The sequence below is a fragment of the Asterias amurensis genome, chromosome 7 (assembly GCF_032118995.1).
Source record: "Asterias amurensis chromosome 7, ASM3211899v1".
NCBI lineage: Eukaryota > Metazoa > Echinodermata > Asteroidea > Forcipulatida > Asteriidae > Asterias > Asterias amurensis.
The window spans coordinates 7,195,572-7,211,557 of NC_092654.1; the positions used below are offsets into that span (position 1 = coordinate 7,195,572).

The following is a 15,986-nucleotide window of genomic DNA, read 5'->3' on the forward strand; positions in this document are numbered from 1 at the left end:
CGACCATAGTTAACCCATGGAGGAAGGAAGAGGAGGAGCTCGAACGACCCGCAAAACCGCAGAGTAACAACAGTGACAATGCCCCTGTCTGGCCAGTGGAAAAAGATAGGAGACCTCCAGCTGGACGGCCGATTAATGAGCGGGATTAAATCTCTTTGTACAGAACGTGTGGTACCGCCAGTCTGCGTGTAAAGTTGAATCATTGGAGACAAGAATTGTGAATATACACGTTTTCATTTACCGTTTGTGGTGTTTCACGGAAACATCATGGCATATTTTTACATTTTTTGTGATTTTAGCACACGAGGGTGGTTGGTATTCAATTGTGTTTTTCGATTTGGTGGGCACAAGTGTACACAAATTTTATCAGGTCTCAAAAAAGTTGTTTTTCTGTATTACATCCATACGACACACGACACCATAGTTGAGTGAAGAACCAAGTGCGCACGCGCAAACTCACATACGCCAGATCGCCCATTGTCTGTATAAGGTAAGTGGGTGATTACGAGGTGTCGTTAAACGACCGCGGTACCGCGGGTTCGACTTTTGAAGTCCCTTCGTTCGAGCTCCTTCTCTTCCTTTCTCCATGGTTAACCATAGTTCGACTAACTCTGATCGACCCCGCGTTAGTCAACGATAGTTGGACAAGTCTAGTCAACTTTTCGCGACCAAGGGCCACTCGAGGCTGGTCGCATCGTTGGTTACCAAAAGCAATTTGTCATACCACAGCAGTGTGTTGCAGGCAAAGAAGACCTCAGTTATCATTAATATACCTGAACAGAAGTGGGTCTGTTTTTGTTATAATAATAATCAAGATATTTATAACGCGCAAAACATGGCGTGTCATTAAGTGTGTTTTCAGTTTGTTCTTGAAGTTTTCAACAGTCTCACATGTCTTCACTGAGTTAGGGAGTTTGTTCCACAAGCGAGGAGCGGCGGAAGCAAATGCTCGATCACCCCATGATCATTTCGACTTGGGGACAACTAGAGAGAGATCACTGGAAGACCGGGGGTGGATTTCACAAAGAGTTAGGACCAGTCTTATCTCGAGTTAGGACCAGTTACTCGTCCTAACTTAGGACTAACCATGCAATAGACTGTGCAAGTCTCGCACGTAGCGAAAACGAGAACTTAATTCGAAAAAAAGTATATTTTTGTACAAAACCAAATTGTATTGAAATTGTTATTTGTTAAAAAATTCTTAAAGATTATTATTTTTAACGTACTTTTTGTATAATTATTATTTTAATTCGTGTACATAGTAATTGTTTTGTTTAAATTAACGTAAATATTATACATTTATCGGGACGAGGATCGCTGTTCGACATCGACCTGGATTTCTAAAAAACCCCGTTTGTGAATCACGTCCAATTGGTGCGATCATCACATAGGTTCAGCGATAATGGGAACGTCAATTGGGTAATATTCTTAATTGTTTAGAGTAAACCGGAAACTGGAGGTCAAGTTTTTTTCTTTAGTTTTCTTCGTTAATTTGTTGAATTGATTTTACTTTTCTGTTTTTAATCACTTATTTTTACATTCCCAAGAACATATTCACTTTTTAGAGTCATAACTTATGTTAAACTAAAATTATTGACAGAACAAAATCTCCCCAACGTAAAACTCCTTTAGGTTGGGACCACAATGGTCCCGGAAGTTCAATTTCTCGCGAGACTTGCACAGTCTATTTGTATATCTCCTAGGACTAGTCCTAAGTTAGGACTAGTCCTAACTCTTTGTGAAATCGACCCCGGAGACCTGAGCGAGATGGCTTATGGATGTTGATGAGAGAAGCGAGGTATTTAGGTGAGGAGGACTTAATGCACGGAAGGTGTTGAGAAGGACTTTGTATGCAAGTCGCTGTTCAACTGGTAATAACCAATAAAGGCTTCTTAGGACTGGCGTAATGTGCGAGTATTTCCGTGTGTTTGTGACAAGACGGGCTGCGGTATTCTGGACCCGTTGGAGCTTCTGAACTAGGTAATTTGGGAGACCTAGCGGTAGACAATTGCAGCAGTCAATTCGAGATGTAATAAAAGCGTGAACGAGCTGCTCAGTAGCTTTCGGAGTGAGAAAATTGCGAATCAGGCGAATATTACGAAGACTGTGAAATGCAAGTTTCACACAATTAGACACTTGTGACTTCATTGTCATGTTGGAGCCAAAAATAACCCCAAGATCTCTGACTTTTCCAGCACGGGAAATTGATGTGGTGCCAATGCGTACGTCTTGTTCACGGCATAGAGCTATGGTTCATGGTCATTTTACATGTCGCTAGAAAACGACTAGAGTTGTTCTCACTTTTATTTCAGCGCGCATGCGCTTCGTACGTCACGAACCTACCACTAGTCGACGATTGTACCCTGATCGAACTTGCTCATGGGTGATGTTAACCAGTGTACATTAACTTGATCGTTCCCACCGTTGGTCAATTTCCAGCGCTTACGAAAACGCCGCGCGGGTTCGAGGGAACAATGTGGTTTCTTATTTAAACAGCTGTTTGTCTGCTTATCAAACTATGCATACTCCGTCGTTATAATGTTTGAAGATGACAACATAACTTTGAGAAGAGGAATAATCATGTTTACCAACGTATAACAAAACAATTTGTTGCACGCTGTGATATCGGGTCCATGGGTTTTGTACACCCTCGGGTGCCATTTCCCCCTCCGGGTGTACAAAACGCCATGGACCCCGTCACAGCGTGCAACAATGGGAGACTTTTTGAAAGCTCTGCCACTAGAGGGCAGCAGACCTACCAGGTCCTAAGGGTGCACAACTCCTATAGCAAACGATGGTAAATGGTAAAAATTCAAAAATACTAAAAAAATATTTAGAATTCTATCAGCCTCTTAAAAATTAAATCAGATACATTGTCATACAACTAAACTTCAGATTTCTTCTCAAGTTTTGGTAGGTCAGCATTTTGGAATTTTTGCTAATTACCCTAGAAGAAACGCTCCCAAAAACTCATGCACACCACATGTTATCCTTGGGGAACTCGTGTCCAGTACGTGCTGTTCCAGAAAAGTTTGGTTTATGCTGACATTGTGTTATGGAAAACAAAAATAATACAGTTTGGCTAAATCTAAATACAAAATCAAAAACACGCAAAACACAAGGTATTATTTTGCTGCCAGTGACCGTCACTCATGCTTCTCCTATTCCTAAGTTGTTGACCTAACCTGGTGAAGAGCGCCCTCTCTTGGTGATTGGCAGATAGTCTAAAGTTTCCCATTGCATAATGTACCACGGCTGCCGTCACGGCGGGTATTAACATGTGTGATGTTAACCAGTGTACATCGCCTTGATCGATCCCACCGTTGGTCGATTTTCAGCGCTTAGTACGAAACATCCGCGGGTTCGAGGGAACAGTGAAGAATTGTGACAAACTATGTAATAATGTTTGAAGATGACAATCTTAGAGAAGAAGAATGACAGTGTTACCAAGGTGCAACAAAACAATTGTTGAATGCTGCAGTTGGGATCCTTGGGTTGTGTACACCCTCGAGGGTGCCATTTTCCCCCTCAGGTGTACAAAACGACATGGACCCCGTCACAGCGTGAAATATTGTATATTCACATGAAGTGATCACGGTATGCCAGTTTTCCCCATTGAAACACATTGCTGACATTATGCCAAATATTCGTAGTACCACTTCCTAATTTGTTACAAAGTGACATATTCTGTTGCCCTGTTAGTCTTTCGTCAAGGCCTTGAAGGCCTTCGTAAATAGCGAAGCGAGTGGAAGGGGAGACCATGCGCGCGAGTCAGTGGCAAAGCCACCATGACCTTTTCCTATTTGTTTGCAGTGTTTTTTATGAATTATTATAGAGTATGAAACGTATATTAATCATAACTTGTATATAACAAAGTGATGAATGATTAACCAATTAAAACGCGGAATTTCCCAATACATGTAGTTCGTACACTTTGATATGAGTTAATGGAAAATATCAAAAAGAAATCAATTCAGACAATGTGAAAGTGAGTTCTTGGTGAAATAAGTTTGGGAAATACGTTTATAAATAATATACGAGAATGAGGGATCAATTACTTTATTTAGTTTGCGGTAAAACCTTGTGTCTACTTGCCAGGTAGAGTTTGTTCGTTAGAGAACTGTCTTGCTCGATATATTCTACTACCGCGGAGTAGATTTATTGGACTGTTTTCGGGAGACTTCTCAATTACTTGGTAGATAGACAAAAACGTTTATTCAATGTTGCAAATAGTGCAGAATCTCCTGCCACACCGGCCGGCAATGTTTGTTTCTGCACATCAAAATTGCCACTGTCATAGTACTTTTCAATGGGGTTTGTTTTCTTTTTCTAATTGGAATCCAAAAGGGAATCCTTAAAAAATATATATAATTCTAAATTTACTGCGGGTTCTAATGCTAAAAAAAACAAATTGTTGCCAGCGGCGTGTGCAGACAAATTAAGATTCATGCAGTTCAGAGTGGTAACATTTTGGTATTCATCTTCTTTCTAATTCGAACGATTTAATCAAAAGAAATCTGTCTTTATCGGTAGGTATATGTTTTCCCTGAGCATATAACTTGAAGGTAGAATTATTTTGTTTGGTTGACCACTTAGTGAATCATTAGGCGCCATAATTAACATCACCCATACGTAACCGATGAAAAACTGGCACTCATGAGAGTAGTTCACTCCGCAGTGTTGCAAACAAAAAGATGTTGTTTTATTCGTTAGTCTGTTAGACCATACCAGTGGGCATACGAACAATTTTGAGATCTGGATCAATAATTAACACCGAATAAGCCGTTACGATTTGTGAATTTACATTAACATTCACGTTTTGGAAATACTTAGGCAATCGGAATCGTGGTAGAATAGTTAACCAAATATTATGAGCATATTGCGATTTGGGTTTCAAACCGAGGCTAATGTGGACGGTTTGTGCTACTGAGACGCTAAATTTTACCTGAATATTTGCTAGTTAGGAAAACATATATTTGATGTCCCTTCAGGTCCATCAAGGTTTATTGTCTGCAAACAGCAGTAGGAACAAGGGTTAAATTCCTAACAGCGTTTTTCTTTACTTACTGAATTTGTGGAATTTGTGGCGCGAACTGAGGGAAGAAGCAGGTCATGGCAACCAATTCACGCTTGATTCCTAAACTGGGGTTCAATTTTAAATGTTTAATTTCAAGGCAGCCTGACCACACTGTATGCCCGCAATATTCTGTTTCGATTCACTAGCGACAAGAGCCTGCCTCGGTTTTGTTTCGGTCATTTCCGAACATAGGTAAATACAATGCAAACCCGCCAGAGTCAAAATGAAACAATGTTTTGCTTCAATACTATTCCGCATGATGCATTCAATGTCTATAGCGATTCAAGGTGTACCCAATACATTACAATTGAATGGGACAGCGTTTAGTGGAACGCCACACTTAAATGTTATTTGACGATCATGTACAAAACATTGGGTAAAAAAATGGAATGTCATAATTACATTATTTGAGTTAAAAAACGGATTTGTTATAATGTCGATTGAGTAAAGTTTTTGATCAATGTTCATGTATACGCTTTTTGAAAGCTGTTTAAATCTCCATTTTGCTTTGTAATCTTGTCGATAATGACTTTAATAAGCCCAATGAAATTAAACTCAAAAGTCACAAAGCAGCAATCAATATCTTTATTATTTTGCAACCAAATCCTTTTTAATATCATTCGAAATAGTGTTTGTTTATGTTTACAAAAACAAGTTTTTAATCATTCAAATTGCTGCTACATAAAATGAAAGATAACAGTTTGGCATTTATTGTTCTCTTCTATTTGTACTTTCGGAAAATGTGACAGCCTCCACTGTAACATTTATCATAAGCGTGCAGACTTTAGCGTCCCTAGAAATACTTGTGAATTTCCTGCTTGATTTGTTCCTTTACATGGAGCAAAATATGACACCAACCAAACATTGGGCTATATAAAAAGACACACTTTAAAATCGGTTGTGCATAAAGTATTGCACGCTTGATGCCACCAGGTGGCTGGTTCTCATATTGCTCGCATGCAGAGCAATACTCGCATAAACAGTAAAATAAGGAGGCATATTTAGGTTGCTATGCCAACACACATCAACAAACTTGGGTCAATTATCGTATAATAGTCGCTTGACTGAGCACTGACACCGAAGCGACGATTTCATCTCACTAGAATCCCGCGTCATTACACGGTAAACTAGTCGAAGGTTCCTCCACTCAACCAGCACGGTGGACCCTTTGATTTGGATGCTAACTTAGATGATGATTGTCTATATATAAAACCTTACTAAAAATTCACAATATAGCTTTTCAGAACACCCAACGCAAATTCTAAGTCACTACTCCGAATCCAATGATTAATTTTGGTAAAATAATTATTACGCAAAATGCAACTCATTGAATACTAACTTATTGACAGTACAAAGCATGGATTCAAATTCGAATGACTTTCTTGAGGCGTGTATTTAGTCATTCACAGTTATTTTGGGGCAATCATTTCTGGAATTTGTTATACCTTAAGAAAATACTTGCTTGAACTTTTGTTTCAATAATAATTGTCAATGCAGAAATACGGTTCACTTGAATCACTTTGCCATGTACTTCGACGACAAGCTTTGGCTACGGTTATACACGCATGTTTCGATATGACAGCTCGTGGTCTGTAAGGCCCGGAATCAGCATCGAATGACGTAGGAATGGTTCCCACTGAAGTAGAATCACAAGTCAAAGTCCATTTTAGCCAGGATCAAATGAGTCCAGTCAATTCTGACCCGGTGTGGCGGTTTCAACTTTCCGCCGTGTTCAGTTTCCCGAATGACCAACTACGGTAACATTACGTCATGCGACGCCTGCGCACAGCAAGCGAAAGTAGTCAATTGTTATATGCTATACTGAGTCCCGGAAAATTGAACACGGCGGAAGACTGAAACCGCCACACCTGTATAGTTTATAGAGTGTAGAATTGAACCACAAAGAACGCAATCTCAATAACCCACCAATTCCGCACCCAATAGTGCCTTGCGACTGAGGCACTTTGCTCACTAGTCTTTTGTTGGTGCCTTGTGACTGAGGCACTTTGTTCACCGGTCATTTGTTGGTGCCTTGCCACTGAGGCACTTTGCTCACCGGTCTTTTGTTGGTGCCTTGTGACTGAGGCACTTTGCTCACCGGTCTTTTGTTGGTTCCTTGTGACTAAGACACTTTGCTCACCGGTCTTTTGTTGGTGCCTTGTGACTGAGGCACTTTGCTCACCGGTCTTTTGTTGGTGCCTTGTGACTAAGACACTTTGCTCACCGGTCTTTTGTTGGTGCCTTGCGACTGAGGCACTTTGTTCACTAGTCTTTTGTTGGTGCCTTGTGACTGAGGCACTTTGCTCACCGGTCTTTTGTTGGTGCCTTGTGACTGAGGCACTTTGTTCACCGGTCATTTGTTGGTGCCTTGCCACTGAGGCACTTTGCTCACCGGTCTTTTGTTGGTGCCTTGTGACTGAGGCACTTTGCTCACCGGTCTTTTGTTGGTTCCTTGTGACTAAGACACTTTGCTCACCGGTCTTTTGTTGGTGCCTTGCGACTGAGGTACTTTGCTCGCCGGTTTTTTGTTGGTGCCTTGCGACTGAGGCACTTTGCTCACCGGTCTTTTGTTTCTTGTTTCGGACCCATGTTTAGATTAGGTGACATCACCAGTCACTGGAACTTGCTCATGTAAGGAGTTGTTCCTTTATTATTGGAGCAATAGTATAAAGTTATTCTCTCTCCGCTGAGGATGCGGGGTGGCGCCCTTTGAAGTTTAGAGACCCCCACGCTCCTCACCGCCTGCACAATCTTCATCAGATATCAATTGTGCAGGTTAGGTCACTCAACAATTCAATAAAGGGTCAACTACATTGGCGGAGAGAAAACAGAACTTGTGTGTCTTTAAAACTTCATTTCCAGTACTTAGCAGCCGCTTTGGACCCCCACACTACATTAGTCTTCGGACCCCAACACATGTCTTACACTCACATGCGTGTTTTGCGAGCTACTTTACCAATGCAATTAAAAACCAGACATCCCAAGTCGATTCACATCGATATGTGCGTCATCTCCAAGCTCTTGTTCCTCCCAAACATCCTGAGGACCTAAAACTTAATTCCAATACCGGATGGAACAGACGGAAATCGAACAGCGTTCTCTTGATGTCACAAAGTGATAGTTCAAGAAAGTACCCTCCTTTCTTCCGAGATGTATTGATGTTTATAGCAATCATGACCCCGGATAAAAACATGCAAAGCTTTATTTTATTGGTCTATCTATCTATATGGTGAAGTACATTCCTCTTGTAGTAGAGTAGAGTCGTACTGTGAAAGGTGCAAAGTGCGCGACCGGGAACACGACATCCTCTATTTACAAGTGGAAAAAAGTGCAAGTAAAAAACGCCACCCATCTGTCCTAACGTACGGTCAGTGGACTCAGCCTGCTCCTAAACTGCTCTATGGTTTGGGCAGTCACAGCTGATGCTGGCAGGTTGTCCCGCAGGCAGATGGCGCTTGGAAAGAAAGAATACTGGAATGCTGAGATCCGGTAGTGTTGTATCTGGGACTGGACGGGTGACCTCTGGTTTGTGATGTAGATGGAACTAGGTGTGGTGGACAGGATTGTATTGCCACTAAGCCATGAGTAATTTGGTAAAGCATGATGACTTTGCTTTTTGCTCATCTCTCGCACAGTGTCTGCCATTGCAGATATTGTTACACTGTGACGTGGGTCGTAATCATGCATGACAAAGCGGGCTGCTCGTCTCTGTACCATGTCGATCTTGGAGATGAGGTCTTGAGTGTGCGGATCCCAGAGTGTTGAGGCATACTCTAGGGTAGGTCAGACATAGGTGTTGCAGGCTTGTTCCTTGATTTTGGGTTTGGCATTTCCTCAGGTTGCGTTGAAGGAAAGCTCTGGTGCTGTTGGCCCTCTTGCAGATGTTGTAAGTGTGAGGCTTCAGTACCATGGATGGTGTATTGTGAAGACAAGATGTTTTTCTTCTTGTTGGTGACATGTAGAACTTCACACTTGTCTGGGTTGAAGGACATAAGCCCATTCCTGGAGACGCTTTAGGTCGTTTGCCAGGTCAGCATCATTCAGCATCATTCTCTGATCGGATCGGCCTGTAATCTCAGATGATACTGCGTCTGGTAGGTCGTTGATATACACTAGGAAGAGTAGAGGGCCCAGGACCGTCCCCTTGGGGACACCAGATGAGACCGAAGTGCTGCTTGCCTTTCCTTCCAAGATGACTTGTTGGGATCTGCCTGTCAGGAAGTCTCTTACCCAGGATAGAAGTGTCCCACGAACTCCTACGTGATGTATTTAAGAAGAAGACGTTCATGTGGAACCTTATTAAAGGCCTTAGAGAAGTCCAGCAGGATGGCGTCAATCTACTTGTCCTTAAATCCTTTTGCAAGATCGTTTATTGTTAGGATGAGCTGCGATTCACATGAGTGTCTCTTCCTGAAGCCAAATTGCCTGCTTGGCAGAATCCCTTGATCATCAAGATGTTGAACGACTTGACTGTGGATGATGTGTTCCATGATCTTGCCCTGGTGGAGTGTGGCCTGGAAGAGGAGAGTCAAGACTGGTGCAAGCTTATCAGACCCTTCCTTGAGTATGTAGGCAGGTAAGTTATCAGGACCTGGTGCAGTAAAGCGCTTGATGTTTGAGAGAGGTTTACGCACTCATTCACAACCAATTTCAAACTCAGGTACTGTTGGGTGGGGACTAGTGCCAAGGGATTGAAGTGTGGCTGTATCCTCGTTGGTAATTACTAATGTAAACTGGTCGTTTAAGACGTTTGCCTTCGACTCGCTGTCACTGTGTAGGATGCCATTCTTCATTAAAGGGGCCACGCCAGAGTTGTCACATCGCTTACTTTTGATGAAGGACCAGAACTTTTTGGGGTTTGTTGACACTTCGTCGCAGATCTTCCTGTACGCTTTATTCTTCCTCCGTGCTAGTTTTTTTAGGTCGCGGTTAATCCAGGGTTGGTTGATCCTTGTTGAGGACATCGTCTACTGGAGAATCAACGTTGTTGGTTTCGAGGAATTTGGAAGAAAAAACACGTAGGTCCGCTTTGATCTTGTTCATATCCGCTTCTTCCACACAAAGACTTTGCGACGTATTGCTTTCTGACGCTTCGCACGGATGTTGGACATCGTGAGTACCATCTCTTGATCGCTTACTCCTGGAAGAGGGTTACACTTATTCACAAGGGATGGACGATTGGTTAAGAATAAGTCCAGCGTGTTGCAGTTTCTTGTAGGAAAGTCAACCATTTGGAATAAACCGAGGTTATGGAATGTAGACAGGAAACAGTTGTTACTTACCAAGGTATATTGGTGACCCTTGATTGAGTCTGTCGTCCAGTCGATGTCTGGTAAGTTGAAGTCACCGCTGAGCCATAGAGTAGCAGAGGGATATTTGAGGGCGATGTTACGGATGGCTTGGCAAAGACGTTGTGCGTAGGGCAGATCATTATTAGGAGGTCGGTAGGCTGACATGATGATGAGGGGTTTCTGGCGGGCAAGTTCTATTTTAGATGCAGCTATCTCACAGTCAATGTCTATAGTAAGTGTGGTATCGATTAGGTCACTACTGGTTGCGAGTAAGACTCCCCAATAGCCATCAAAACGCTAATTCCCAATAGGAACATTGTAGCCAGGAGGCATCATCTCGGCACTGGTCATGTCTGGTTTCAGCCATGTTTCATTGGCGATGATAACGTCTGGACGACTAGTTGAGATGGCTTCCCAGAATGCTTCCTTTTTGGCATTTATACTTTGCAGGTTGACCGATAAGACTTTTAGGGGTCTTGCAATGTTTTTCCTCCTTGATGTTTAGATTGGAGAGGATTGTTTTAGAGGTGGACCAATATCTTGATCTGAACGTACTGATGTATTGCCTGAAGTGATGTGTTGAGGGCTTGGAGAGGCAACAACTTCAAGAGGATTGACATTGTTGGCGTCTATGATGAACAACGGTTCAAACTGGTTAACCGATTCTTCGATGTAAGAATCCATGAGGGATTTGGAGTGGTTAGGCGTATCGCAAGAGGCGTAGATCCATGAGACATCAGATCCATGTAGTTTGTCGTGTGAATCATTTGACATTCCCATACAGTCTGTGTGATACCATGTATCACATGAGTCGCAGGCAACGGCTGTCCTTGTACGGGACCAGGATACTCCTTTCTTACAAGCACCGCATGGATATTTAGGTGTAACTTGGACCTGGGTTAACTTCGGTATCATGAGATTGAGTTATTAATAGGATGCTGAGGTAGAGTAAAACAGATATTCTGTTCATTAGAGTGCATAAAATATTGACCCACTCAATCAAATCACACATTTACGTTGAAGCATCAAGTTATGGGTTCGAACATGTTGGGTATTAATTTTTTGGTTCCCGGCCAGTTTCAGTAACACGTCGTTTTCTTTTATCCTTTTGGGGTAATAACTAATCTGTATTGCGTCTTGATGACGCATAATCGAGGAAACTTCAACCATTGTACATGTACTTTGGTTTAATGAATTCAAGACTAATTTCTACGTATCGAAAAAAGCGTTAACCATCGAACCAAATTGATGTTTAAAGCTGTTTCCTTTTCCTTTTCATTTATGGGGCGACCGAAGTTCAACTTTTGACTGTTCTAACCAAAACAGTAAGTTCCGTTTAACGACGCCCATTCCGAGCAAAACACATGTTCTATAGAAAAGTTTAAATGATTATTGTTATACAAATGAAACTGCGTTGCATTTCCATTATGATCACAGTTCCTTTTCTTGTGTTGATTTTGTATGATACTCTTTCACACTCTGGAATGATTTGCCTCTTCAAATTCGCAAGACTTCTAGTCTCGACACTTTCAAGAGCAAGTTGAAAAACACATTGATTAATGTCGCTTTTATGTAATTGTTCCATGTGTTATTTTCCTTTGCTATGGTTTGTGCGCCTTGAGCACCGCATTTGGTGGATTAATCTTTATTTTTTGTAGTAATCTATAAAAGCCAGTTGCAGCCATATACGTTTAACGGCATCATGGTTACTATTGGTAATTACTCGGAAAAAAATTAGCATAAAAACTAACTTGGTAACAAACAATGGAGAGCTGTTGATAGTATAAACAATTGTGAGAACTGGCCCCCTCTGAAGTAACGTAGTTTTCGAGAAAGAAGCAATTATCCATGAATTTTATTTCGAGACCTCAGATTTGGATTCTGAGGCCTCGAAATCAAGCATCTATAAGCACACAAATTCGTCTGACAATAATGTTTTTTCTTTCATTAATATCTGGCAACTTCGACGATCAAGTGAGCTCAAATTTTCACGGGGTTTGTTATTTTATGCATAAATATGATTGGATACACCAAGTGAGAAGGCTGGTCTTAGACAATTACCAATAATGTCAAGTGTCTTTAAGCTACTGTGATTTGGTGGTAAAGGGCTGTTTCCAATTGGTTGTTCAAATATTTTGTTATGGTAGGCCAACATTTAATTAAAGACTTTTGGATTAAATCAATGATTTTCACCGATGATAAGACATCAATTTGAGTGCAGCCATGGTGCATGTTAAATGAACGTTGTGCGTTTGATAACGACTCTGAATATACGTACAAGAAGTACATCAGCTTTGAAATGCATGTTTAGAAACATTACACTTTGAAGTAATGCGATTATGTATAGAGATATCACTTTTTTATCTTTTCGAAAATTGAATATACGATGCATTACCGCAGTGACGCTTCTCGTTTTGTGCATTTTTATACGAACTATTCCTGCATGGACATTATTCGCTCACGAGTATCTCTAAAACGCGACCACTGTTTCAACTGGAATTTCCACAGGGTAGATCAAGTGTATTATACAGCCACATTTATATAGGATTAAAACGATTGAACGGCTGAACAACCAAAGGCATAACATGGCTTTAAAGCCATTATACACTTTCGGTAAACAGGTTACACTTCGTGTATTACAACTTATATCTAAAATAACAAACCTGTGAAAGTTTAGGCTCAATCGGTCATCGGAGTCTGGAGAAAATAACGGGAAAACCCACTCTTGTTTCCGCGTGTTTCGCCGTGTCATGAGATGTGTTTAAAATTAAGTCCGTAATTCTCGCTATCGAGAATTGATATTGTTTTAATGTTTTTCTCAAAAAGTAAAGCATTTCATGGAACAATATTTCAAGAGAAGTCTTTCACCATAACCTTCTGTAAACCCTGTAAATTATTTGAAAATTTGTGAACTTTTTTTTTTGTACCGAAAGTGTATAATGGCTTTAATTAAGAGTTTATACTACTAACCTTTGGAATATCCTATGTGATAACATTGGAATGTGCACGGGCCGGTGCGGTCCAGTCATTATATTGATATTTTTAATACAGAACTAGTTAGTAGATCAAGCATAAACTTTTGGCTGGTTTGGTCCCTCACTTTACATCATTCATCCCATCATGATATCAAAGTGATTGCATTGATATTTGGAAGAACTAAACTGTCTTCAAAACATCAACTATTTTAAAAGTGAACTTGTGAATGTTAAACTAAAATGATCACACATTTTCAAGCGACATGTTTTGTTGTACGTGAAGGCATCTTGTCAAAGTAATTTGCATTGTGAGAAACTGTATCTGAAGCATCAGCAACTGTGTTGTTTCTTGAAAGCAACAGCAGGAATGGTTAGAGGTACATGAGAAGAATTACATTACTCTGAATCATTTTAAGAATCTAACAAGTACACAAAACAATAAGGAGTACGTATTTACCTGGAGGCAAACGACGGCGCTCTGATGACCCTCAAATGTCTTAAAGATCTCTCCCGTGTTGATGTTCCAGCTCTTGACAGTACAATCGGCGCTCCCTGTGAATAAAACAGTCCCCGTGGAGTCAGCTGCCAGACACAGGACCCCACCCCTGTGACCCTTGAAAGTAACAATACAGTCTCCAGAGTCCATGTTCCAGGAGCGGGCAGTCCCATCAGCACTACCAGTCACTAAGATATCTTTATTACTTTCAATGTCAATGACATCGTCTTTGAGCGCATCCTCAGCCGGGATATACATGAGCGGGGTTATACCCCTACGGTGGCCCCGGAAGATATGCAAAAGTTCCCCATCATCTGGGTCCCAGCACATGGCAGTGCGATCGTAGGAGCTGGTAAAGAGGAAGTCACCAGTACAAATAAGTCTGTTGATGGGTGCAGCGTGTCCCTCTATTGCCAACTCACAGGATCCTGTTTTGACATTCCATTTACGTACCGTGCGATCGGATGACCCAGTGTAGCAAAACTCATCTAAGATTTGACAGCAAGTGATATAACTTTTATGCCCTTTGAGTATCATCGTGCACTCTTGACTGGCCAAGTTCCACAGTCTGGCTGTCTTGTCTTCACCTCCAGTTATAATGACTGTGTTTTCATCGTTGATCCCCATGCAGTTGATACCACCTTTGTGTCCGCTTAAAGTTGCTATCAAATATTCGTCATCCTTCTGTTTTTTTCTCTTCTTGCCGTCTGCATCAATAAATTCCCCCTCCTCGTCGTTCTGCTTCTCGTTTTCCATATTTCTCTTTTTAAATTCTCTTTCCTCGGCCTCGAGCTGTTTGGTCTTCTTTGAGGATCCACTTCCCATTACGTTTGTATAGCCGTGGTTAGTTATTTTCGTACCACTTGCCAATCACCTCACAATAAAACCCTAATTCAGTCAGATACTTGGTTTAGTACGATTCCGTACTATATAAGACCAATGTAATTGGGAGGAAAGAAACATCCTGTATGTTGCATATGATTTCAATATCAATGTGGGATAATATTGTGACTACAGTATCGGCTCATACTGAAGACAACATCAGATGGCCTCCCCGCCATTATCGCAACGCCACGCAATTGCGGTACTCGCCAGAACTCGTTCGTATCCATATACTTAACATGCAGTGTATATCAACAGTTGCAATTTGCACCAGTGACGTCAGACGTGGGTTAACAATACTCTTTAAGCACAATTGCAATGGTTGGTACAGAGTCGCAGCTGTGTACACGACACTCCAGTTAATATCGATTTAACCTTCGTTGTCTTTCAAGATACAACTCAATAATCTTCAGGCTAAAATTACATATTTATTTCTGGACATCGTTATCAACCAACCAATATGTGTCTTCAAAGTGTCTTCATCATTGTCCACGTATAAAGCTGGCTGTCTAATGAGGTTGATTTAAGCAAGGATTTTATCTGCCAAAAAAAATGTGTGTTTAATTTCAGATTTGATGACCCGGTACAGGAAACGTTTTCCCCTGCTGTATTTTGTGGTGAATATATTATAGATGTAAACCAAAAGACAAAAATATTGACGTAAAATGCTGTTAAAAGTCATAAAATAGTTCAATTACAATGAACAATAAAGTATGGTCAACCAGTGTTTGATTTTGTTAATTTGTTTAATAACGAGACCAAATTGTTTTTTTGTCAACATTTTGGATGAGCTCATTTCAGTTTCTTTTTTTCAGTTACAAGGAAGGGGAAATCTTGTGGTTTTCGTAAAATAAACAACAGAATTATAAGCAACCTCTCCTCTGGCAAACATTAATGTTGTCATCTGTTGTGATTAAAAATAGTAAACCATGAATTATATTACAATGTGAAAGGTTCGAGCACATCGTAATGGTGATGTATACAGTACAAAAGGGCACATGAATCTATTGTATAGTACCTTTAGCTGAATTACTTGTGCAATATTTTAAGTAGTTTTATTTATCTACAAGTTTACTTTTATTTATTTATTTATTTCCTTTTATTGTTTATCGTTACCTTATCGTTATTTCGACTTATTTATTTTAAATTTATTTTGTAATCTTACTATATATTTATTATTTGCTATTGGTTGTATAATTTTCTGTTTTGTAATGCTTTGTGTACTACATGTATATTATGTTAAATCTATATTAATTTTATTGTGT

General features: G+C 40.6%; 1 protein-coding gene across 1 annotated transcript in view; it reads right to left on the minus strand.

Moving 5' to 3' along the window:
- LOC139939904 (uncharacterized) overlaps window positions 1-14,918 on the minus strand; it is a 28,417-nt gene extending 13,499 nt beyond the window's left edge. Inside the window, exon 1 of the mRNA XM_071936067.1 lies at window positions 13,801-14,918. Within this exon, the coding sequence (XP_071792168.1) occupies window positions 13,801-14,664 (864 nt within the window). The 5' untranslated portion in view covers window positions 14,665-14,918. The remainder of the gene's footprint in view (window positions 1-13,800) is intronic.
- Window positions 14,919-15,986: the final 1,068 nt, after the last annotated feature.